General features: G+C 47.8%; 1 protein-coding gene and 1 long non-coding RNA gene across 2 annotated transcripts in view; both read left to right on the forward strand.

Annotated features, from left to right (window-relative positions):
• PNPLA2 (patatin like phospholipase domain containing 2) overlaps nucleotides 1-12,383 on the forward strand; it is a 30,504-nt gene extending 18,121 nt beyond the window's left edge. The window contains exons 4-9 of the mRNA XM_032111582.1: nucleotides 3,012-3,221; nucleotides 4,125-4,185; nucleotides 4,921-5,088; nucleotides 5,509-5,641; nucleotides 6,033-6,155; nucleotides 6,999-12,383. Coding sequence (XP_031967473.1) covers nucleotides 3,012-3,221; nucleotides 4,125-4,185; nucleotides 4,921-5,088; nucleotides 5,509-5,641; nucleotides 6,033-6,155; nucleotides 6,999-7,263 — 960 coding nt within the window. The 3' untranslated portion in view covers nucleotides 7,264-12,383. The remainder of the gene's footprint in view (nucleotides 1-3,011; nucleotides 3,222-4,124; nucleotides 4,186-4,920; nucleotides 5,089-5,508; nucleotides 5,642-6,032; nucleotides 6,156-6,998) is intronic.
• Nucleotides 12,384-13,397: 1,014 nt separating this feature from the next.
• On the forward strand, nucleotides 13,398-18,721 carry LOC116445212. The gene is made up of 4 exons (XR_004240699.1): nucleotides 13,398-13,439; nucleotides 17,372-17,480; nucleotides 17,917-18,031; nucleotides 18,566-18,721. It is a non-coding gene; the product is annotated as an uncharacterized LOC116445212 (long non-coding RNA).
• The last annotated feature ends 5,332 nt before the right edge of the window (nucleotides 18,722-24,053 follow it).

The raw sequence follows: 24,053 nt of genomic DNA on the forward strand, positions 1-24,053 counted from the left end.
ACAGAATCAGTAATGGTTTGGTATTTGCTCAGCAACTGCAGGCAGGGCTTTTTCCCTACAGCTGGTGGGACCATAGCAGTGGCTCTTCCCTTACACCTCTTTGGGGCTAATTGAGGTCAGTGTGCATCAGGCAAAAATCTCACAATTCCAAAACTGTCTCTAACATCAGGGTTTCTGGAATGTGCAGCTGCCCTGGCACTCTGAGGGATGACTTCTCATGGGAAAAGGTGGGGAGGAAATATGAGATGAGGAAATTTAATTCCTACCTCTTCCCCCGAAAAACATGGCTCTGAAGGGAGATTGCTGATGAGGCGAGAGGTTAAACTGGGTTGAGCATGAGCTTGGGAAATGGTTTTGAAACAGGAATGCATGGTTCCTAGCATGCCTGTGGTGACTGTATTTGCCACAGGATAAACTGACAGGCATGGCACAAGGACTAGTTTTCAAGGCAATGTTACTGTGTGCAAGATGCAAAATCCGTATTTTGCCTTCCGCCTAAATTTTTTCCAGTGTTCACTTCTCTGAGATCTGGTAGCTCCATGGAGTGGATGATGGAGATGGGTAGGGGAGTAAAAAAAACCCCAAACTTAAATATTGAGAAATGGAAAAGTCAGTAACTGACCTGTCAACACACACTATAGTTGTGAATTGTCTGCAGCACGTGGATGAGATGAACCCCTGACAAGGGTTACAAAGCTGATTGTCAAATCATGTGAGTGAGGGTCCCTGTGCATGGGAGAACATAAGGGAATGGGAAGTAGGCACCCCAGTCTATGAACCATCCCCTAAAGCTGCTGCTGCTTGTGCCTGCAGGCAGGTGGTGGCTCCACCTATGGCTCTGTGCTGACCTGGGCTTTGGAGGAAGCTGGAGAGTGGTTACACTTGCATTACCGGAGGTTTAGGCAAATCCAAAGGAGTAGTAGCTGAGCTTTACTGAGGAATGTTAATCAGCATTGCTTGGAAGCAGTGGACCAGAGAGTGGGGTGTGCACGTCTACTCGGGGATTTCTGTGGAGTCAGAAGGCTTTGCCTTTCAGCTCTGTTGTAGTTGAGCCTTTTTTCTGATGGCATCTGTGGAGTCATGCTGCCACCCTCAGGGAAAAGTGTCTTCTGCATCCTTACTGCAAAACTAGTGTTGTCCAGCACTAAAACTTACCTCCATTTTCTTTAAACAAAGTGCATGCTGCCTGCTTTGCTCTGTTCTTGTCCCACTTGGCATGTTGGGATCTCATCCTTGCAAAGCGAGTCAGGCAGATGTCTCCAGCTCTAGCTGTGCCTAGTCTGGCTCCCAGTGGAGCAGCCTTGGGGAGAGGATGGCAGTGGCAGTTTGCTGTGGTTGCTTTAGGCTTAGGGAACAGTGATGCCCACTTTAGAAGGGGGAGAGGGTTCAGTTGATTGTTGGCAGCTCTGTTATCAGAAAGCATCTTGTAAGCAAGCTGTGTTACTGTTTCTGAGATGATGCACTTATCCTTGGGTTTAATCTATCCTATCCTTCCTTCACTGTCCAAATTCAGGTCGTGCAGGAGTCTCTAAGTGTCTGTCTTGACACAGTGTTTGGTGAGCAAGGGCTGCCATGGGGATAAAATGTCCTGTGCTCTGAGTTTGGGCTGCTGTAGCCTACAACTGTAATCACAAGCCGTCTCCTGTGAAGCTGTAGGCTGTATGCAAAGGTAGCCCTGAGGTTTAGTTTGCCTCCCAAGAAGGCAAACTGCTGTGCAGTCCACCCTGACACTGTTGCTTCAATGGCAGCTGGCTTGCTATAGCTTAATTTCAGCCCAAGAGCCTGTGAACTGTTCCCCAGGCTCAGAGAAGCTGCTTGAAGAAGTCTTTGTCTTGTCTGCCATCCAGACCAAGAGAGAACAAAGTGCAAAGCACTCTCCAGGCAACACATCTGGTGTTTTCCTAGGCATTGTGCAGCAAAAGACCAATGTTGGTAGTCAGCCTGCCTGTGAAAAAAGAGGAAGCAGGATGCAGAATGGAGCACCTCCTTCTTCAGTCAGCATTTCTGTGCTCTGCCTGGGTTTAGCTTCTACTGGCTCAGCTTCTCACCCAGCGGAGAACTGAAATATGCTTATAGCTGCTACTTATAGGGCTGCGCAGTCCCTGTATCGTGATTTGTGTTTGACTCTGTCCAAAGGAAATGGATCCAGGCAGCAAATTGCAGGATCAACCCTGATACAAAACCAGCAGGACTCTTCTGTAATTGAGGTTCACAAGAGCTGGAGTTGCTCTGCAAAGACCCCCAGCTTCCTTCTCTTTTGGCTTGACTGACATCCTTGCATGTTGCCAAAACCTGTGATAGGGATCATCTTGCTCAGCTCCTTGTGCAATTATAGTATCCAAAAAATGTTTTGAGAACGTGCTACTGGGGTTGCCCTTCCTGCAAGGGTAACGCAAATGTGTTTATGGTACAGAAGTACAGAACATTCTCTGATAAGAGGTTGCCTGTTAAGAGCAAACCCAAGAACCCTGTGCTCTGTTACCACACCACAGCAAGTTGATTCCCAATGTGTATGCATGTGTTGGGATTGCTGCTTGATAAGCCCGCTAGCAACAAATTGATTGGTTTTACTCATAGGTAACAAACCTTCTGCCAGTGGGGACTGGTGTCTGAGCTTATTCAGTTTACACTCAAGTGAAAAATGGCACAATGTCACAGTGTGACAGCTTAGATCAGTGCTAATTTGCACTGCAGGTGGTTGTTGGTGTGTATTATTATTTCATTGGACAGCAGTCAAACTGCATAGGAGATGTAAGTCAGCAGTCACATAAGTGAATGTGCCTTTCTTATTGAACACTCGTGGCCAGCACACTCAATGAAGAAAAGCACACAGCAAAATGAAATTATAAAAAATACAGCTGTGCTATCACCTGTTTTGACTCCTCCAGTGCTGGTGGATGTACTCCATTCTCTTCCCAAGTTGTTGGCACAAATAGGAATAGGGACACAGAGTAAAAAAGCTGTTTGATCAGTTGCGAGAATGAAGATTGCTGCATTTGTCTTGATTTCAGAGATACGTTGACGGAGGGATTTCTGACAATTTGCCCCAATATGAGCTGAAGAACACAATCACAGTGTCTCCTTTCTCAGGAGAGAGCGATATCTGCCCACGGGACAGCTCCACAAACATGCATGAGCTGAGAGTCACCAACACAAGCATCCAGTTCAACCTTCGCAACCTCTACCGCCTCTCAAAGGCCCTGTTTCCTCCGGAGCCACAGGTGAGTTTCCTGGCCTCACCAGAACTTGGGGACCACGGATCTTGGGCACTGGCTATACCGTATGTGCTTTAGCAGGAGAAGATTCCAGACTCTGTTAGTTTTGTATCTCATGTTTGTCTTTGATCTTGACATTATCAACCCAGTGACTCGCTAAACCTTGAGCACCTGCACAAGGGTTTGTCTTCTTTTGCTACTTGAACATCTGGAATTTAGGTGGTAGCAATTGCTTGGAAAGTATTCCCATGTTGCTCTCTGGAGTAGTCTTCGCCTGGAAATCAGGCTCACTGTAAACAAAGATGTATTGGCCATCAGAACCAATGTGTACTTCGGTGTTTTAAAGTAAGGATGGAGCTGCCAGTATGAAGCCTTTCCTCTAAGTCAGTGTAACAAGTGGCACTGCAAACTTCGTGTGCTTCTGAGAAGATCCAAGTGCCAGATAGCCCTGACATTTGGACATAATAAGCATGCATTCATGTGCTGAATTTCTTGGGCAATTTTTTTCCCACCCCCTCTTTAGTCTTAGCTGGTTTTATCTGCAAACACAATGGCCCTTCCTGGCATCTGCAGGGAAGTATTCTGGGCTGCTTGTCAGAGTGAGTGCCTGAAGGCTGCCTGCAGCAGCTCTAGATGGGGAAATGAGGTAGCTGCAACTCTTAAGCCCACACTTAGGTAGGATTCTAGGTGTCCCTTCCAATATAAATTGTGCTGTGATTCCCATATCCAGTGTATTGATGCTATACTTCCCATTCCTGCTCAAAGCCTGAGAAAGGCTGGCAAGAATGAGACTTGTTCTTGGGACAGCTCAGGAGTCAGGAGAATTCCTCTGAAGCCAGCACTGAGGTAGGTGTTTGCTCTGCTCAGCCAGTTTCCAAATGACTCTCTATCGCCTTCCTCTGCCCACAGGTGCTGCGGGACATGTGCAAGCAGGGCTATCGGGATGCACTGCACTTCCTGAAAAAGAATGGTAAGGCACTGGCTGTTTGTAGGGTGAGCTGAATTTCCTGTTGTGCCATGGTTGGTGCCATGGCTTTGAGAGTAGTCAGTGGTGCATATGAAAGGAGGAAGGGAAGAACTGAACTATGCTTCAGATACTGGGATATGGAATTCTCCTTGATAAGCCTACTTTAGCACTTCAGGAAGCAGAGGTGGTCACCTTTGCAGTTACCAACACACTGTTGGGCAGCAGTGGCATTTGGATGTCCTGCAGACACCATGCTGCTCTCCGTGTGCAGCTGGGTCTGTGTGGTGCTGCCTTCAGAGCCCCGGTGCCGGGCCCTTGGGCGGGCCGGCTGCCAGCCCGGCTCTCCTGCCTCCAGCCGCTGCAGCGCTGGCTTCGCGCTTGCTGCCACCTCGTGTCCATGGACAGTGATGCGAACCGGGATAACGGGTTGCGCTGCAGGAGGGAAATCTTGCCTGCAAGATGGGCAACTGGCAGATTATGGCAGCAAAACTCTGCAAAACAGCACCCTGTGGAACTTAGAGGGGAAATGCGAGGATTTCTGATGGGGAAAGAGAGAATGAACTTAAACCAGCAAGGTTTCTAACTCCTTGTGGTAAGCATTACAACAGATGCAAGCTAAAGAGGCTGGGCATGGCCTCAGCCTGAGGGGAGTTAGGATGAAGCAAGGACTAACACTCTAAAGGTGCCAGGCAGGGCAGCTGGTTTGTGTCATCCTTACAGTATAACTTCTCTTCTCAGGTCTCCTTCATCGTCCAAGTCCTGCCCGTCCTCTCCTTGCCATAGAAGCACCTCCAGGAGAGAAGAAAGAGGAAGAAGCAGAAGCTGAGGACCAACTAGAGGACAACACTGCCCTTGCTGTTGTTGAAGAGCACATCTTCGAACACTTGCCTCCCAGACTGAACCAAGGTATGATTCATAGGGAGAGATCACAGGTAATCTTCCTGTGCTGCCTGGCCTGCCTCAGAAGATTACTGGAATGTGTGATTATTGCTTATGGCTTGGGTTGGTCATGAACTGACACCTGCTGAGGGTTAGATGGATTGGGGGTCTCAGATAAAGTCATGGCTTGCCCTGTATGGGCTAGATTGAGAGAGGCTGATTAATTTGACAGCATGGTAACGAGAGGAGGGGGTCTTGCTGCTCACTCCTTTAGAGTCTGATAAAGGTGAAAGCTGCTGGTTTTAGCTGTGCTCAGGGAATTACTAACCTGAGCAAGACTTCCTAAGAAGTGGGAGGTGGCTGCTTCAGGCTGAGTAACTTCTGAAGTATGATAAGAAAAGACATAGTCCTACTGGGAATATTCAACCAGTTTTCTTCTGCCTTCAGCTCTTCTGGAGGCTTGTGCTGAAAGAAGAAGTTTCTTGACTGGCCTCAGCAACATGCTGCCTGTCCGTGTGGCCACAGCAATGATGGTCCCCTACATGCTGCCTCTGGAGTCTGCAGTTTCCTTCACTGTCAGGTAAGCCTTGGGCTGGTCCCTTTTCCCAGTGTAGAGCAGTATTTGATGTGGCTGTAGTGTTTGAATGGACAGAGAGAGGGATTCTCTCTAATTCTGCACTGCCAGTGTTTCTGGGAAAGGAGCTCCTGACAATTACCGGACACAAATAAAAAAAACCACAAACCTAAACAAAAAAACCCCCACTAGAGCAGAAAAACCAAGAACCCTAAACTTTTCCTATCTTCCTCTGTCATTTAGTTGCAGCCAATACTTCCAGCTTGAAGGAAGACTGCTGTGTGCTAGAACTTGCCCCAGAAAATGGCAATAAATTTTTAAGCTTTTGGAAGTGGTGTTCTTTTCATCATACTCCCTTGCGTGGCCCAGCTAATGGTTGTCTCCTGTCTCTTTACAGGTTGTTGGAATGGCTCCCAGATATCCCTGAGGATATAAGATGGATGAGGGAGCAGATGACAGAAATCTGTAACTATCTTGTGAAGAAAGCCAAGAAGAAACTGGGCAGCCATCTTTCAGCCAGGTATGGCTGCTTTTCTTCACAGCACTGTTCTGGAGGAGCCCTCCATTTTCCTTTACACCTTTGAATTCTAGAAACTCTACTCCATTGGAGCAGAGCAAATAAGGCACAAATTGACCAGAACAATTTACCACTTAAGCTGAAATGCAAATCTGGTCCATGGTCTCTTGGCTTCCTTAACTGTTGGATAGACTCAGCCCATGGTCCCCTTCCTTTATCCCATTACAGGGCAGCCCCTGTAATGAAGCTGTCAGTATAGCAGTAGGGCAGAAGATGTAAGTCTGATTAAAGCAGTATGCCAGCTTATTGCGTGCTCCTTCTAGAAGACAGAGGTGCTTGTCTTTGTGGCATTTGCTGGCCCGGGATCCCCTGAAGGTCCTTTCCAAGAAGTACTTGTGTTCAAATGACCTCTGCTACCTCAAGATCTCAGCCTGGTTGGAGGGGAGGGAATATAGTGGCCAGGGAACACAAGAGAGTTTCCAAATGAGACCGAGTGCTTTGGGCCTGGGTGTGTGCCTGTGCTTCTGCACTGAACTCCTGAAATAGACCCTGGCTTGAGGCTGTGGCAAGACTGTTGTGTGAATGAGGATAGCAAACTCTCACAGTAGTAGTCGGGGGATCCCAGCTGTGATTTGATCCTAGTACAAAGGTGTGATTCTTACCCAAAAGAGTTCATGGTCTGAATAACTGAGAGATGTGAGGGGAGGAAAATGGGCACACCCAGACTTCTCACTAAAATCGTGTAGTCAATATAGTACAAAACATTTCTGTGGTTCTGGAGCTCTGGTCGGGTGACCTGCTCAAGTCTTGCCATGTACTCAGTCTTTGCGTGTATTTGCCTTTCAGGCTTTACTATCACCTCGAGCTTGGAGGGCCCCAGAACATGCCAATTTCTCCCACCCCACCTTGTGGTGAAGCACTGCCCATGTGGATGAGAAGCAACCGCTCGGTGTCTGATGTCATGATGAAGTGGGAGGAGTACCAGCGCCAGCTCATGCTGGGCTTGCTCTGCATCAACGTGGACATGCAAGCCTCCCTCTTCCCTCGGGAAGGGTTTCAGTTAAAGCTTCCATCTCTAGACTGTGCAAAAGAGTGCCTGCCACTCTTCTGAGCCTGCTGCTGTGAGGGGGTGAGGGTGGGTGGGAAGGGGAATGGGCACAGGGTGGGACCAGTCTCATCCCTCAGCAGCAGGCTGCCCAGTGCTCCTGGATATGCTGCAAAGGGGATTTCCCCGGGATGGAGACTGGTGGAATTGACTGTAGCCATTTGTTGCCCACTGGGCCAGGCAAGGGACCTTTGTGTTCACAGACACACACAGGCTGATTCCTTGCTCTGGCCTTGTGGTGAGGCCTGGCCATTGCCTGTGGCCAGGCTGAGGCTGACCCAGCTGGACTCTCCCAAATAGTGCACTTTGAATTGCCACTGGCTTTTTACCGCCAAATAACTGGGATGTAGATGACGCTCTCAAGTTCATACAGCTTTTACCTCCCTTGTTTTTTCAGAGCATGTGTCTTGATTCCTTTCCTTTAATCATCTGACAACCCTTAGCTCTTTGTGCTACTAAAAGATGAAGTAGCCTCTTGCCAAACCAGTTTTTCTCATGGCTTTTAAATCTCCTCTTAACTTTCTTCTTTGCTGAAACCATGTCCTTTCCTCTCTCCTTTAATTGCATCCACACTGGAAGCCAGAGCTGGTCCTGCAGCAGACTGCACTGGAACTGCAGAAGTGTAAAAAAGTTATGTATTTTCCCTGATGCATGTTGTCCTGGTCTCTCCCTTTTTGATTGGGGTCCTCATGGAACTGCTGTGACTTGAACTCTGAGTGTTAAATGATTGAGCTTATTTAAAGAATTAATTTTGACAGATCTTTTTTTTTCCAGGGAAACATGTTGAATTTGAGGCCGTATTCCTGACTCTGTGAATGGAATTGGTGTGGGGTAGTCCTGAAAAAAGCTCAGCCTGGCTATCTCAGGATCAGCTTAGCAGCTGAAGCAATATGAAGTGCTTGTAGAAAGATGAGAAATTGTGCAGGGCATGTTATTTTTGAGATGCTCGTGGTGGAGTGTCACAGCAAGTGCTGGGGAAGTGGCTGCCTATGACAGAGGTTAGTCGGGCTTTGCTCCTTAAGGGGCTGTACAACTGAGGCAAATTCCAAGTGGGTGATACAGAAGGATCTCCTGCCAAACTGGGGCTTCTAGCTCTCTTTTGCTCAGAAAGTTTGGTTGTTGAGGCTTTGGAGTGAGAAGGATTTAGGCTTGTAGCTACACCAGCAATACAGCTTGTCTGTCTCATGTTGTGGCTCACAGGTCCTGCTCTGCAGCTGGCAGTAGCAGGAGCATGAGAAGGGAAGTTAAGGCTGTTGATGCACATGCAGCCGCTTGGAACTGGCTCCTCTTTGTCTTGCCTCTTAAAAGCCCAGAGCTAGTGGGTCTGTAGCAGAGCAGGACTCTGCGTTGCGAGGCACTGCTTTCTCAGTGGTGGTCTGGTCGTGGCTTGTGTGAGAAGTATGAACTCCCCGTTCTTCACAGGGTGAGGCATGGCTTCCTGTGGGGATTGCAAGGACTTAAGCTTAGGTCTTCACACTCTGGCAAACCCAGCTCCTGGTATCTTTTTCTGCTGCTTGTCTAACTACGTGAGGCGTCTTCTACCTCTCCTAGCACACAGTGTGCAATGGCCAAAGCAGACATGTGCTGTCTTTGCTGGGGAGCAGGACAGGGTATCTGAGGCTGATTATGTAGCCTATACGTGGAATAGTGATTTTTAATAGACTCTGTTTTGCACCTTAGATTTAGAAAGGGAAAATAAGCCCAGAAGTTTTGCTGATAACTGGAGAAAGTAGTAAATCTGCATGAGCAGTGTGGGTAACGGGGTGGATGCTGTTTCCTATGAGCACAGTTGTGCACTGGGCACGGGTTTGGTGTTTGTGTGGAGACTCTTGACAAGCATCAGGACTTTCCTGCGGTGGCTGTGCCAAGCTGGGAGGCAGTGGAGTGGGCAGCTGTGGTGCTAACCCACTGCCCAGGAGATGCCAGTGCAAGAATGAACTTGTAAGTTAGATTATCACCCCACTGCCCTTGCTGGATGTAACCTACCTATGTAACACAAGGGCCTGTGTAGCTTGCAAAGCAGGCCTGCACTTATGCAGTCAGTTTTAGTCTTAAGCTTTGCATAGTTAAGTCAGTTAGGGAACAAGGAAGTCACTACAGGAAGAGGAAAAAAATTGGAGGATTCTGAAATCAGAATAAAACACTGGATTACAAAACAAGTCAATCTTATGATTGTCTAAAGCCTGCAGAAAAACATACTAGATGCTAATGGAAGTGAACCAGAAACAAGATACTGCCACTTAGTGGGAGCAGGATGAATTTGATGAAAATTGGAACTGAGAAAAGGTGTTCATTTTGTGGTTTGGCACTGTTTTGGACTACCTTCTTGTGGGGAATGGCACATGCACAGCTACTTACATTGCTAAATGCATATCTCTTGTTCCTAGTGCACACAGAGCAATTGGCAAGAATGTAGAGATACTTATTTTATCCAGAAGCAAAACATCTGAGAGGGGCAAAACTGCATAAGGAAAATATTGCATTTAGAAGCTGCTGCCCTTTTCACTCTGCCTTTTTTTTTTTGAGTTAATATATGGGTGGAGAAAATGATGCAAGGTTTTTTTTTTTTATCCCTTCTTCCTGGACTGGTAAAACCACTGAATGATTATGTAAGCCACTAAACTATGAAACAAAATACTCTTGGCAACAGAGTGTGCTAAGAGGTTGCAGCTTGGCACCCTTATCCCTTGCCTTTTGCATCAGAACTGGCTGGTCTGGTGCCGACTGGGCTGATGCCACTGTCTTCCAGTGCTCTGATCCAGAAGGCTTGGGGATTCTGGAATGTTCATGCATTTCAAGAGACCTACAGCTGTGCCTGGTAAAAGGCCTGAGTTTTGTTCTGTGTTTCACCTCATCTGTAGTTTAACTTATTATATTAACTTCTCAAAGAGAAACTTTCGTACACTTCAAACTATAACCACAAATCAAAGCCTGGCTTTAAAAATAAAGGTCTAACTCTTCAAGGAGGAAATTCCTGTTTTTCCTATGCTAATTTGCAGGGTGTGAATGGATAGTGGGAAAGTACCACTCTGTACTAACCCTTTCTTTGCCTGCTTTTATTCCTCAAGTGTTACAGTGGCTATTGAGTGATAGCTTGTTGGCTTTATAGATTTGAGCTCTGATAAAGGAACTGTAGATCTGCCAAAACCACCTCAAACTACCCTCATTTTCCTTTTGAAAAGTTTCACCTATTTGCTTGAAATTCTTGCTGCTCATTGATCACAGATTGCAAAGGATGGAGGAATTAGGAAAGATCACCTTTCCCACTGATGTAGAAAAAGGGCTGTGTCAGCTGGTGAACAGCTTTTTGTTATGCAGTGCTGCCTTGTCTAGATGAGACCCCACTCTTTTTGAAATCTCTGGAAACCTTGTGATAGGCTCTGGATTGGATATAGAGGGGTTTATTGTGATAGTGCTCAGTGGAACTGTTTGGCCCCTTGTTCTGTGTGTACCTCATGGTGTGCAAAGTTATCTTCTGGGCAGCCACTGCTGATTAACCTACATTTGCCAAGCCCATAGGAACAAGGTCATCTGTGGCAGTCAGTCCCTTCTTCTCCAAAATGTGTGGCTGGGCAGCTCAGCAGGCAGTTGCCAGGGCCTGTCTGCTCTCCAGTGTATGGTGAGTGAGAGCTCAGGCTCCTGGACAAAAATTCATCTTGCAATCCATGTCCAATGGTCCTCATAGCATTCACTGGATTCCTGCAGGTGTCCCAACCCTTGCCATTTCTACTGTTTCACATAAAGGGTCTGTGCATTCAGGAATCCCCTTTTTTTTTTTGTCCTTCCTGTATTATTATTGCTGCTTTTAACAAGGCTAATGGTGACCTTGGTGGTGTGCATCTAACCAGCCCCTAACCTGTACAACACTGTAGAGTTGTTTTGTGTGCAACACTCTGTGCCTATGGCATGCTCTGTAACCCACAATTAGTGTGTAGTGTAATTGGTTTGGTTTGCTGCCTGCCCCACTGCTAGTACTGTTGCAGGCTGGTTTTCAAGGGATGGGAGAAAATACTGACCACTATGTATAGGACCTAGGAATTGTTTTCTCATGGCTTCTTGGAAGGCTGTGTACCTGCAACACTCAGACCAGAGAATAAAAGAGAATCTGCTGGGGTATCCCTAGTACTTTTATATTCCCCAGTGGTTTTATTAATTTTTAAAAATTATCTAGTAATTCACTACTTCCTTGGAGAAAAGAGCTCTCACTTTCACCAGAGCAGTTGTGGGAGAAATAACCTGAAGCTCTGTGTGTGGTTTTCCCTCAGGTGGTGTCCATTTCTGCTAAACATATGCCAGATGTGGTGGGTGGCAGGGCTGCCAAAGTCAGAGGGCCTTGCCAACAGTTTTCTCAAGCTTGTTTCTCTCTTTTCCTTAAGTCAGTGAGAGAATGGACCACCTCACCTGGCTGCCAAGTCAGCCAGCTTGTTTGTGCCAAACACATGCTGTGCCTTTACAGTGGGCTCTGGCCTCCTGTCCCTTGGGTGTCTGCTTTTCTGAGTGCAGCAGGACTCCCTCTCCTCTCCCTCCTTCCCCTTGCCTACCAGTGGGACAGTGCTCCTTTTCTGGGCAGCTCCACTATGACAGCCTCTGACTGTATCTGTCTCACTCTGTGGATCCACATCAGCTCTCCTGCACAGGGAGGAGGAAACTCTAGTTCCAAACAGAAGACTTGGAAATGTAACTTTGAAATAAATACCTCTCCCTTCTGGGGTTTTTCTCTTGTTCTTGAAAACAGCATCTAAAGCAGCTCTTTGAGCTTTGTGTGTCCTGGGACTCCACTGCTGCCACTGAGTTTGAGAAGACCCTTAAGCACACAACACATGTGGAGGTCCTGTGGAAATCACTGGTGTCAGAGCAGCAACTAGACCAGCAATAGCATACACATATTTACGTGGCAATGTCACTAAGTAGTGTTCACAGTCACTTTAAAAGTTCAGTATTAAATTGTTGATGCTTTTTTTTTTTTCTTCCCATTTCTATTTTCTAATGTTTTGCTGAAGAAAATGTTACTATTTATTTTGGCAGAAATATATCTTCTAATAAAAACTTTCTCAATATGTTTACCTGGCTGTGGTAGGCTGCTTGTCTTGCTGTTTAAAGGTTTATTAAATATTTTTTGGATGTGCTGTGTGGTGTGGGTTTGTTTTGCTAGGCCCAAGCCCATTCAACTCTCTCTCAGGGTAAACATGTCTCAGTACACAATAAACGGGGCATTCATCCAGAGGTGGAAAAAGGGTGCATTTTGGTCCAGTTCTAATTTACTCAAGCTGAAATGCCCCAAGTGTTATTAGCCTCTGGTTTTCGGAGCTTTGTGGTAGAGCCTGGGTGCCAGGAGGAATTAAGCACCCTCTTGTGGGAATAACAGGTGTTTGGCACCTGTGAAAGGGTTAGTAAAAGGTTTTTCACAAATTTGAAACCGACCGCTTGAGGAAACGGACCCCTTGCACTAGAGACTTGGTTTCCCCGCTGGTGAAGCAGACGCTCCTGGCTGTTGTGTGTCTGCCTATTACGACAAACCCCGAGGTCTGCCCCGGTTACTCTCCAGCTGGAGCGCGTGGAAACCACCGGCCCCTGGGTTGTGGGAAAGCCGGGGCTTTCCGTGGCGCCAGCCCAGGGATGTGGGCATGGCCGCTCTGGAGCCGCGGCCGGGCTGCGCAGGTGCGACCGCCCGGAGCAGGGACAAGAGCCGCACACAGGCTGGGGATGGCGCTGCGCGTGTCTGGGGGACGCTGCAGGGCTCGGGCTCCGCTCTGTCCAGGCTTTTGACAGACGGAAACTTTAGGAAGAGATTTTATGTGCTGTCACGTGGTGGCGACAAGTGCTGTAATTAGCACTATAGCATGCAGCTGGTAAAGCAAACAGCTTTCTTAACCTCTAATGACTGCAAAATAACAAAACCCCCAACGCGGTGCTGTTAATCGGTGAAATGAATCCTCCTTCCCCAAAGCCGCCCGGGCGCTGCCTGCGGCTCCACTGGGGGAGTGGCTTTCCTGTCCCTCGGGGGTGCTGGGGCTCGGGGCGGGGGCAGTGCCGCTTATCCCGAGGGCCGGGAGGGCCCGGCCCGGCTCCCGCTGCCGCCTGCCCGGCGGCTTCGGCCCGGCCGCCCGCCCGCGGCTCCGCTCATTTCCGGCCGGGGCCGCCCCGGCGCCAGCGGCGGCTCCGCTCCCGCCGGGCCGGGCCAGGTAAGCGCCGTGAGGGGAGTTCGGGCCGGCAGCGCCGGCAGCCGCGGCAGCGGGGGACGAGGGCGCGGTGCTCCGGGGCCGGTCCCCTCTCCGGGGCAGCTGCCGGCTCTGCCCGGCCCGGACCCGCAGCCGAGGTGTCGGGGAGCGGCTGCCCCAGTGAAGGGCCCTGTCGCAGCTCCGCTGCGGCTGTGGGGAGCGGGCAGCGGAGGGCTGGGGGCCAGTGTGCTGCGGGGTCCTTTCCTGGCCACAGCCGCGCACCTGTCCCGTCCCCAGCTGTGGGAGGTCCCTCGCCGGTGCCGGACGGGTACGGAGCATCCGCGTTCCTGTGCAGTGCTGCCTTCTCCGGCACACAGCGCTCCTGAGGCGCAGCTGCGGCCGTGCCACGGCATGGGGAGCGCTGCCCTGGCGGGATCCTGGATGGGGAGCTGCTGCCTCTTTCGCCTTCTCTCCTCCTCTGTCGCCGTGAAGTCTGCAGGCTCCTTTGATGTGAGGTCACGGAACTTTGGTCTTTCTTGGTGGACCTGAGTGGAGACCTTGTTATTTTCTCTCTTACTTTCTTTCAATATCCTTTGTTCAGGGAATATTCTTCCTTGCCATGGTCCAGGTGCAGATGACACTGCACCACACAAAGATGCTGCAGGCAGCTATGGCAGCTGTGTTGGCGCTGCTTCTCCTTCTCTGAAAGGCAAAAAATACTAGAGCTTTCCCTCTCCTAAGACTGCGGTGTCTTTCTCTTTAATATCTTGTGTGCATGGGATGAACTTGTGTGTTGAACCGAAGTCCTTCCTGTAGGACTTCCTGAAAACAGCTGAGGGGAAAAGAGGCCAGCCCCAGACACAGGCAGATGGCCGTGCTCAGGAATATCCTGAGGAGGCAAGATAATCCAAACACAGCTTTCTTGTTTAGTTGTGACCTGTTGAGCTCTTGATTATTCTGATAGTTGTTCTGCATCAAAGGGCGCTCAGAAAACCTTTATTTCTCTCTTTGCCTTTTGCAGGCTCAGGGGAAATGTTCTAGAGCTACATTTATTTCTGAGGCTCATCTAAGTAGCTATATGTAGATGAATATATATATATATATACACACACACAACATCTCCTGAGGGCTATGGAAATTGCTTTTCTAGATCAAACAGATAATCAGTTCAGTCTGTCCTTTCACTGGCCAATTTAGGTGGTCCAGAGGAGGTTATGAAAAGCTGCAGTAAGCTGGGGTGGAAGAATCCTCTCTTTGCCAGGACACCCTGTTCCACAGAGACTGATGTGAGGCCTGATATATAGAATTTTAGAGTTTTTCATAAGATGGTGTAAAATGTCTCTGAAGCTACCTTGCTGGACCAAAAATATTCTCCGTCCCCAGAGCATCACTCTTCCCTTGGCTTCTTGTGGCAAGCTACAGTGGGTAGTATGGACTATCCAATTGGAAAGTCTGCTTGGTTTTTTTGTCATCATCAGATAGGAAAATTTCTCCCCCACACCCCAGTTTGATGCATCTGATGACTCAAGAGCCTCCTGTCTACTGGTCTGAAGATGGTGTTGCAAAGGAGGGCTCCACATGGGGCTGTCTTTAGCAGCACACAGACAGTGCTGGGGAACTGCTGTTCCTCGTGATTTTGCCAGGCAGCCTCAGAAAATAAACTAATGGGATGAGGACAATTGACAGCAACAGAAATCACATGGACTCAGCTCCATGCACAATGTTCTTCACGGTCAGAGAGCTTTAAGGATATCGATCCTTCTGTACAGCAAACCAGGTTTGGTTTCCATAATGCAGCTACTCACTGTCTAAATCTTTTTGATTTCATAAGGCTGCTCTGGGGACTGAATCCTCCCTCCTCTCCTCCCCTGCTTGCAGGAGCTCATCTTGGCTTTAAGGACAGTGACAAGAAACTTCAGCTGTAGGAAATGTGTCATCTTCCACTGAGTGGAGCAGCATCTCCCTCATTCCTGCCAGATGCCTTATCTTGCTCTCCACACAAAGTCTGAGGTGGAAATCCTTGGTTTACTCTGTACGTCTGACTCTCTTGTGATTCATATGTTGTCCTACCAGAACAGCAGAATTGCAACAATTAGTAAGAATTTCTGTCCTTTGTCACTGTGTATCCTTGGAGGTACCTGGAGCCTGGCAGCTTGAAAGGGAGGTGCTGTGGATGTCCTGATTGACCCTCTTAGTATTTTCCTTGCAATATTCTCTTTTCCTTATCCTGCAGCCCTTATCCTTTAATTTCTTGGCTGATGCTGAGAAGGATTTCCCTCTGCTTGGCCCTAATGCACATTTTGCTAAGCAAACCTGACCTCTGCAGCTGTGCAAGGAGCACTGGAGTGGATCTACAAAGTATTCCCATGTGCTTCTGTTGTGGCAGGGTGCACCATGTGCTCTCCTCTGGCCACATGTTCGAAAGGTTTGCCAACCCTAAGCTTTTAAATACCATCAGCCACACAAGAAAAAAAAAACAAACCATGAAATGACATAAATAAGGGGTTTTTTTAAAAAAATTTCTTTCTCCTGCTGATTTCTGATTGTCTTGGAGATTTCTGCATGTCTGTATAAGCTGCCAGGAATGCTTGAATCTCAGTATTTCACCTGACTGCAGGACCTAGGTGCCTCAAGAGAAATAACAAATGTTGTGAGCTTTGGGAGAAAACAACACCAAAAGTAGTGGTGTGTTGTTGGTGGGTTGTGGTACTGTGGACTTTCAAACAAAGTCTGGAGCCATGGTGGGCTTTCCTCTGCTTAGTTCAGGTTGGGATAACACAACTGGAAAGCTCTGCGAACTTTTTAACCAAATATTTTTCTCTTAATCATGTGTCACAGAACACTACAGCAGCAACAAATACTGTCTTGTGCTCTCAGGGACTGTGGCTTTAATCATAGGTTTGTTTTGGAGGAAATGAGGTATGGTGCAATGCTTTGGAAGGATACAGTGTTCTTATCTGCTTGGCATAACTGGAGGAAAATCTGTCAAGTAAAAAGAGTGAGAGCAAGGAGGCTTGTAACACCCCTGCTTTCCCTCCAGTGAAGTGTGTGATTGCAGTTAATTTAGCAGAGATGTCATCTGAAGGAGGAGCTCTTGCCTCTGCTTCTGTACCTTCATTCTCTGCTGGTACAGGACTTCGTATCACTCTTCTGCACCAGTTCCTGGCCCCATCTATGTGGAAGGGGCTGCCTGGTTCAGAAGGATGTCTGAGGATTACACATACCTGAAAGCTCTGCAGGAAAAGCTTGTGTTGTTCTGGGGATGACAGGAGAGCTCTGAAAATGAGCCTGGGAGCTGTGAATCTCCTGAGATTTGCTGTGGTGGTCCAGCATTCTGTGGGCTTGGGGCTGGCTTGAATTTGTGTTGTTGGTAAGATCCTGGCAGATGCACCTGCTCACAGCAGGTGATGTATCACAGGCTGAGGAAACCTGTGTTTCTGGAGAGATGAGACTATGAATAAAGGGAAAGCTCTGAAGACCTATTCTACAGATTTTTGAAAGAATTAGCCTTTAGCACATGTGCTGGATGAAAGTAAAGTAGGGCAGTGAAGGCTTGAAAAAAGCCTAATTATTTTAACTGTGCAATAAAGGTAACGTACCTACCAGTTTATTGCTTCCTACTTCAAGCTCTTCCAGTGAGTAACAGGCAGGATATCTGCAGACCTTTGGAGGACTAGAACTGGTAGCTGTGTGGTGTTAAAAATAAAATTGCAGAATGTCATTTAGGCTATGGAAAGCAAACTTTTTGGGAAAATTTCAGCTATGTTTGGATATGCTAGGTGAGTCCAGCCTCTGGAAAAGGAGACAGCAAGTTTGCAGGGTAGCTGTAAACCCTTGGCTGAGCACGGTGACAGCTGGGCAGAGGTGCAAGTGCAGGGAGGCAGATCTAACACATCCTACAGGAACTTGGTGGCCCTCACTGTTACAGTAGCTGAATTCCTCTCTATTTCTTTCAGCACAACATCTGTAAAAGTAAGGCTTTTATCTGCCTCAGTTTCCCCTCTTCTCCCTGCTGGAAAATGAAGAGGAGAAAACCAAGCTCATCTCCAGCTGAGAACTGAAGATGTAGGTGACTTATAAGTTGACAGCGTGACAGATGTTGAAGTCTTGTCTCCAGACAAGTGGTCTGGCTCCCTGTAAAATACTGCCTTGTCTATTGGCAAGGACTGGTGGGGCTGTATTGTGTCTAGGGAAGGTGAGCTGTGTGCCTGTGCCAGCACCTGAGATGAAGGTCAGACAAGAAGTGTAAGTACTGCTGAGCCTTATGTTCCCCACAGCCCTAGTTTGTGGACTAAATGCCCATTTTTTGTGGGGTGGGACAGGCAAGCCAGCAGAGCCATCCTGCTCTGGGGTGAATTGCTGCAGGCTGAAGCTCCTGGCCCCTGCCCAGCTCCCCTCCTCGGCAGGTGCTGAGCTACTGAGCTTTGCCCAAGAAGAAAGACAAGCGTCATCATTGCTTAGATAAGATAAAGCATGACCAAAACCTTGTTACCCTTGGCAGGTGTGGCTAGATGCTGACTGGAATTTGTGCAGCTCAGAGGAATAGCCAGGCTGCGGGGAGGGTGGCAAAGCCTCTTTAAAACGTGGAGACTTCATGCTGGAGCCCAACAGAGAAGGTGAGTGCAAGGGCCTGAGGGTGTCAGTGAAGGAACAGCCACCCAGTAACCCTGTGGGCAGAAGGACTTCTGCTCTGTGTGCCTGTGTCCTGCTGCAGGTGTGGATGTTTCTCCGTGGCAGCTCCATCTGAGCAGGGCTGTGTGGGAGCCCTGGTGTCTAGCAGGGCTGAGAACCTCTTCAGCAGGAGTGTCTCTCTCTTCTCCTTTGGTTTTTGAAGTTCTGAAATACCTGTTGTCCTGAACTGTGCCCTTCTGTCTGAGGTCATGGGAACTAGGGAAAAATTTCAGATTTACTGGAGGGAGAAAGGACATGTGGGTGCCCTCACAAATGTACGTTTCTTCCGTTGCACACTTTGCTCCTGTGCTTGAGAGAGGCTTTCCTTCTTCCTTACCCTCTTTACCTCTTTAAGGAGTTTGCAAGATGCCTGCTCTACCTTTCCTTTCTCCCAGATATGTAGCCAGAGGTGCTCAAACCCCTTTGATTTAATGAATTTCCTATGGCACAAAGAGTCTTTCGCTTCCTATGCAAATCAGGTTGCTCAGTTGAAGCCGCTAAATGCAAATGGACCACTTGTGGCTGTTCCCTCTGGAAGAGTGGTGTGGGCTTTATGCAAACATGAAGATGAGGCCTCAGGAGCTGGGAGAGCAGAGCAATACATGGATTTGTGCTGGAAAAAGGTCAGCATGGCTGTAGTTCACCTGTTCTCAGACTTGTGAGTCGGGATACCACGCAGGATATATCGAGCTGTTGGCATCAAATAAATGAGTGTTCACAGGAATGGATTAACACCTGCTAGTAATGGGGGGGGGGGCCTTGCTTGGTTATTGTCTCCCCTCTCTTCTTACCAAGTCCCTGCTGCATCCAAGTGCAGAATCTGCACTGACTGCGATTTGATGACTCAAGCCACTCTAACGCCTGAGTCCCTTTCCTCTGTTCAGGTTGGGCAAATAATGTTCAGTCTGTAATCATGCTTGAGAGCTCTTCCTATTGCCCTAGATATGGGGAGCTGTAGTGATGCTTAGATTGGCTTAATCCAATTCGATCTGAAAATCCACTGCTCTGAGCAATAAATGTTGCGTGTGGGGGGTAGTATTCAAGTGTCTTTACTAAATCAAAAACCTTTTAAGCATTGGTAGATGAAGCTTTTTTCAGTGTGGACCACTAAATACAGAGGATGTGCAGTATGGTTGAATTAGCATTACTATGGGAACCATAACTTTTTGTATTTCCTGACCTTTATCCACGTAACACTAAGGATTCATTAATGTGCCTCCAAAGTGTGGGGTTTTAGGGTTTTTTTGTGTGTTTTGTAAGCCTTTTTGTTGTGGTCAGTACTAAAAGAACCTTTATAAAGAACCCCAGGAGGAGATTAGAAACAGGACAGGGTGCAAGGTGCAGGGAAGCAGTTTCTTCCCTTTTTTGTGCTGTTCTAGCAGCATCCCAGCCAAGATCATGGGTCAATGTCAAGCAAGACTTCTGCAGCAATGATGAACAAAATGGTGAGTAAACTCTCCTGCTCGAAGGCAGATGCCTCACTTGGTATGGGTTTGTTTGCTTTTATTGGGTTTTTTGCCACAGCTGCACTGTTAGAGCCTGCCCCAGGGGATTTGGGGTCCTGCAGCTGAGGCAAAGCTGAGCCTATGAGGAATGGAGAAGTGGTCATTCTGGTCTGAGTGGAGCAGAGCTGCCCTCTGCTAACACAGAGCCCTCCCAGGTGGCTCAGTGGAGCTCTCTGGCCCTGTTAAAACTCTAGTAAAGGCAATTGTGATTGTAGTAGGCTTTATGTCCATTTTTTAGTCTGGGTTTTGAAATAACCATCTTAAAATAATACGGAAGGACCCATCTTTGCCTTCTGCAGGTCCCATTTGCTTGTTGCTGGGAGAATGGGGTTGTTTGGAACTCCTCTCTGCAGGTTGATGAGGTCTCTGCTGTTCAGATACTGGAGTCTTCTCAGCGGGAATTGGTGGAGGAGGGCGTTTTCCTCTCTGTGGAGGGTGGGCTTTCCTGCTCATGACTTGTATGGCAAAGCTTGTTTTCTGGGCAAAAGAGGCATTTGGGGTAGGGGTGAGAAAAGGGCACATAACCACACCAGGTGCTGAAGAGCCAGGCTGCCAGGGTCTCAACACTCTTTTTTTCCTTTCCTTTATCACCTTTCCTGAGAAGACCTCAGGCTTAACTAGTGGGAGCTGACACAGCTGAGAGCATCTTCATGCTGCCTGGAGACTCTGGAGCTGCCACTGACCAACAAATCCCCATCAGCATTTCCAGCTGTTAGCAGGCAGGGATGGCTTTGCTTCCTTTTGGGGATGCTGTGGAACAGAGTGGTGCTCTGGTCAGTGGCAGGAGAGAGGATGGCATCTCTGGCTGCTTTAGTGAGACAGTCCTGGGATGAGCACCCACCCCTATTTGTGTGTGTTTTATGGTGCTTTGGAAACATGTTCCTTGCCCTGTCATCTTATGCTTTGCTTTACTCTTTTCCTGAGTTCTCTGTGCTTCTCTGTGTGAAGCAGGTTGCCAGCCTTGTAAAAAGTGGAGTTAAACTTGAGGCAGGACTTCCCTGATCGAAGTTGATTGGGGAGAAGACAGCAAGCTAAGTACAAGCACAGCTAGAGTTTCTCAGGGAAGGTAAGTTCAATGTGAGATGAGGGATCATCTGCTTTCCTACCCCTTCTTCCCCTCTTGCCTAAGGCAGCTCAGAAACCAGCCCTTCTCCTTTGCAGCTGTGTGCAAGGCAGGATTACAAAGAATTTACCTTGGAAGCTCAAGGGCAGGTTTTTCTTGTGCTGCTTTCTGAACTGAGGGCTACTAGGCTGTGTTGGAAAGGGGCTGAGATGCGTAGGGAGCAGTGCAAACCACACCTCCTGGCTTGGACCGGCTCCGATCCTCTATTTACAGTGGCGGTGTTCCTTCCCCGCTAGCTTTTTGCTGTGGAATATACTGCTGCTTCCAGGGAAGGGGAGCAACACTGTCCTGCTGCTCGAGGTACCTGGGGACACCTGCAGAGAGACAAAATGGGGTGGAAGGGAGGGAAGAAAGCCTCTGTCATTTGAGCGAAGAATTATTTTAGCAGGAAGTCTGGATGAGTTTGCGAGTTGCCGTGTCTCAGCAGAGTTTCTCCCTAGGAATTTTCTATTCCGACTTCCTGCTTTTGCTCTAAAGCAGCAGAGTGGAGCTCACTGAGTGCAGTGGCATTTGTATATCACTGCAAAAACCAGTTGTTATTCCCGTGACAGAGGAAGGAAAATTTATTAGTTGGTTTTCAAGAGCTGGGGGTGCTTAATTAATTAATGCTTCGGGTTGGATCACTCGAGGTCTTAGCAAATGTTGAACTGAAGAAACTTGCTCTCAGTTCTGATGTGGTTCTGCAAGATGCTTAACTGATTCTGGTGACTTACTGATTTGGGAAACTGCTGGTTTGGAGTAATAACTGAATATTAGAATGTAGGAGATTGTGATTTTTTTTTTTTTCTAAGAAATAGATGTCTTGAGCTGGTCAGTTTAAAAACTAAGGTTTTTCTGCTGCGTGCTTTCTGAAGGCAACTAGAAATTTTTCTTTAAAAGCATTGGCAGGAAATTTCCCACTATCTCTCATAAGCATAGCTACTCCTCTATTCCCCTCCACCCCTTTTTGTAATCCCACATCATTGTTCCTGCTGTGGGCTTCTGACTCAGTGACAGCTTTTGTCAAAGAGAGGAATATCCCCTCAACCCCGCTCCAGTAATTCTGCTTTTCTCAGAACAGTTGTATGTGTTGAACAAAAATGGCATCTGCTCCCAACTTTGCTTCAAATGCTGTTCCTTGCTCTGATTGCTCCTTGCACTCAGCTGTGCTTGGTGTGCCAGGAAAAGGTGCCCTTCAGGTGCCAGTGTTATCCTGCTTTGTGGAGGAGCAGTTCACGGCTTGTGGCTGCTCAAAACTTTCTCTAGTTTTCTGTCTTGTAGAGGTCTGAGGCTTTTAGTATTTTGTTGTGATTGTCCCCTCTGAATGAGGAGAGGATATTTCTGATATCTTGTACTAGATCCTGGAATTCTTGTACATTCAGACTGATCCTTTCTTCTTTTGGGATGGGGAGTGGTGGTATTTGGATTCAAGACTTTACCTGTGTTCCCCTCAGTGGTCTGACAGCCAAGAGGAACTCAGGGCATGGACTTCACCCTTTTCCAGTGCATAGGTTACACTGGTATTTCAGGAAAGGTGTTTTGCACAGCCAACACCTCCTTAGCTCACAGGAAGGAGTGAATTTTTACCTTTATACCCACTCTTGGCAAGTAGATGAAGGGGTAAGAGGTAACCAAGTGTCACACACCTGTGACCAGGGCAATTTTCCTCTCTGGGAGGTGGAGAATGGGTTAACCATCTTCTTGGAAATTGGTTTCACCCACCTGCCTCGGCTCTGTTTGTTGTTTTAACAACATTTGCAGAAAGGTCAAACTGTCCATGCATCCCTCCTGGGCAAAATCAATACAGCATCAGCCAGAGAGATGCTTGTACAGGGAGCTGTGGTGCCTAGGAATCCTTTCCATACTCATTCCTGCTTATAAATATTTGCAAACCTTTTCTGGTTTTTAAGTGCATCTGGCAGGTTCAGAATAGTGAGGTAAAGCTTTTCCCACTAATCCCATTGCTAACATGTAACCTAGAAAATATGGGGGTGAGATAGTGGTGTCCAGTCCTCAAAATATTGGAGGAGAATTTCTTGGGATGAGGGAAAGATGCTTGAACTTCTTGCATTCCCCGCTGCAGTTGTATCCAGCCCTCGGGGTAAGGAGGTTTCAGGTGCTGCAGAGAACTTGCTGGCTCAGCTGGAGGAGAAATCACTGTTTACCACATGTATTCAGTAAACAATGTGAATGTTTTACCAGAAAGAAGTTTCTCCCTTGAAAGGAGAGAGGAGAAAAGGATTGGGCAGTCTGATGTTTTGGTTTGATATTTTATCTGTGCTTCTGTATGCTGAGGGAGCAATCTGAGGACAACATAAGGCTATGAATTCCTGTTTGTGTGAGGCTGATTTCAAGACAAATGATCTTGATCAACAAAGGTGAGGCTCTGGTGCACTTCTCTGAGCTTACACCTGTGGTACTCCAGGTGAGATGGCATGGGATCTGTAGCCTTTGCACAAAGAGGGCACTGAAGTGGCTGAGGAAAACTTGCAGCTGGCCAGGAGTGGCTTGAGCTCAAGTCAGTGGGTTGCTGTTGGGAAATTTAATGAAGAAGTGGCAGAACAAGATTGGGAATCACTGGCAGGAAGTCATGAACACTTTTCTTGCTCAGCATCCTGAGGCTGGGTGGCAGAAAGTTCATCCTCCATGAAGCAATGCCAGTTGTTTCTCTCTCTTACAATAAAGGTGACAACTACTCAAAAGAAGCCTAGAGAGGGTGACTGACTTAAACAGTGACTCTGCTGGGTGAGTGTGCATAGGTAACGGCAGCCCAGGAGGGATCCTGGGTGTGAGACAAGGTGTGAGGCTGTCATGGAGAGATTCAACTTCTTGTTGGAAAGGAAAATCTTTGTTGTGGTATGACATAGGCAGCTAGAATCTGAGGACTCAAAGGAAGAACTGAGTCAATGTCAGTACCCATGATGGCCATGACAGCTGTGGGGAGAAGCCTGGCCTTTGGCTGTTGGAGTACCAAGTCCCGTTCAGAGGACTGTTGCTGGAGAAAATGCAGCAAGTGCTGTGGTCCTTTGGGTCGACCAGCAGCCTCTATTCATGCTGAGGAACAGCCAGGCTGAACCAACCCCATGTCTCCTACAGCAGCTAATGGCAGATACCCTCATCTTCCCAGCATAAAAATGGGATGATACTTTCCTAGGACCCTCTTTTTGCTATTTGTGAATCAGCAAATTTTCACCAAAAAGGCTGTTTTGTGTAATAGTCATTCACAGACAAACTCAGAGCAGAATCAAACAGCCACTTTTTCAGCTCATGAATGCCTGTGACGTCCTCAGTGTCTCATGTTAGTAAGTCCCACACTTCAGGGTTTTGTAGAGAAGTGCTTCCTTCTGTTTGATGTGCCAA

The sequence above is a fragment of the Corvus moneduloides genome, chromosome 6 (genome assembly GCF_009650955.1).
Source record: "Corvus moneduloides isolate bCorMon1 chromosome 6, bCorMon1.pri, whole genome shotgun sequence".
Lineage (NCBI taxonomy): Eukaryota > Metazoa > Chordata > Aves > Passeriformes > Corvidae > Corvus > Corvus moneduloides.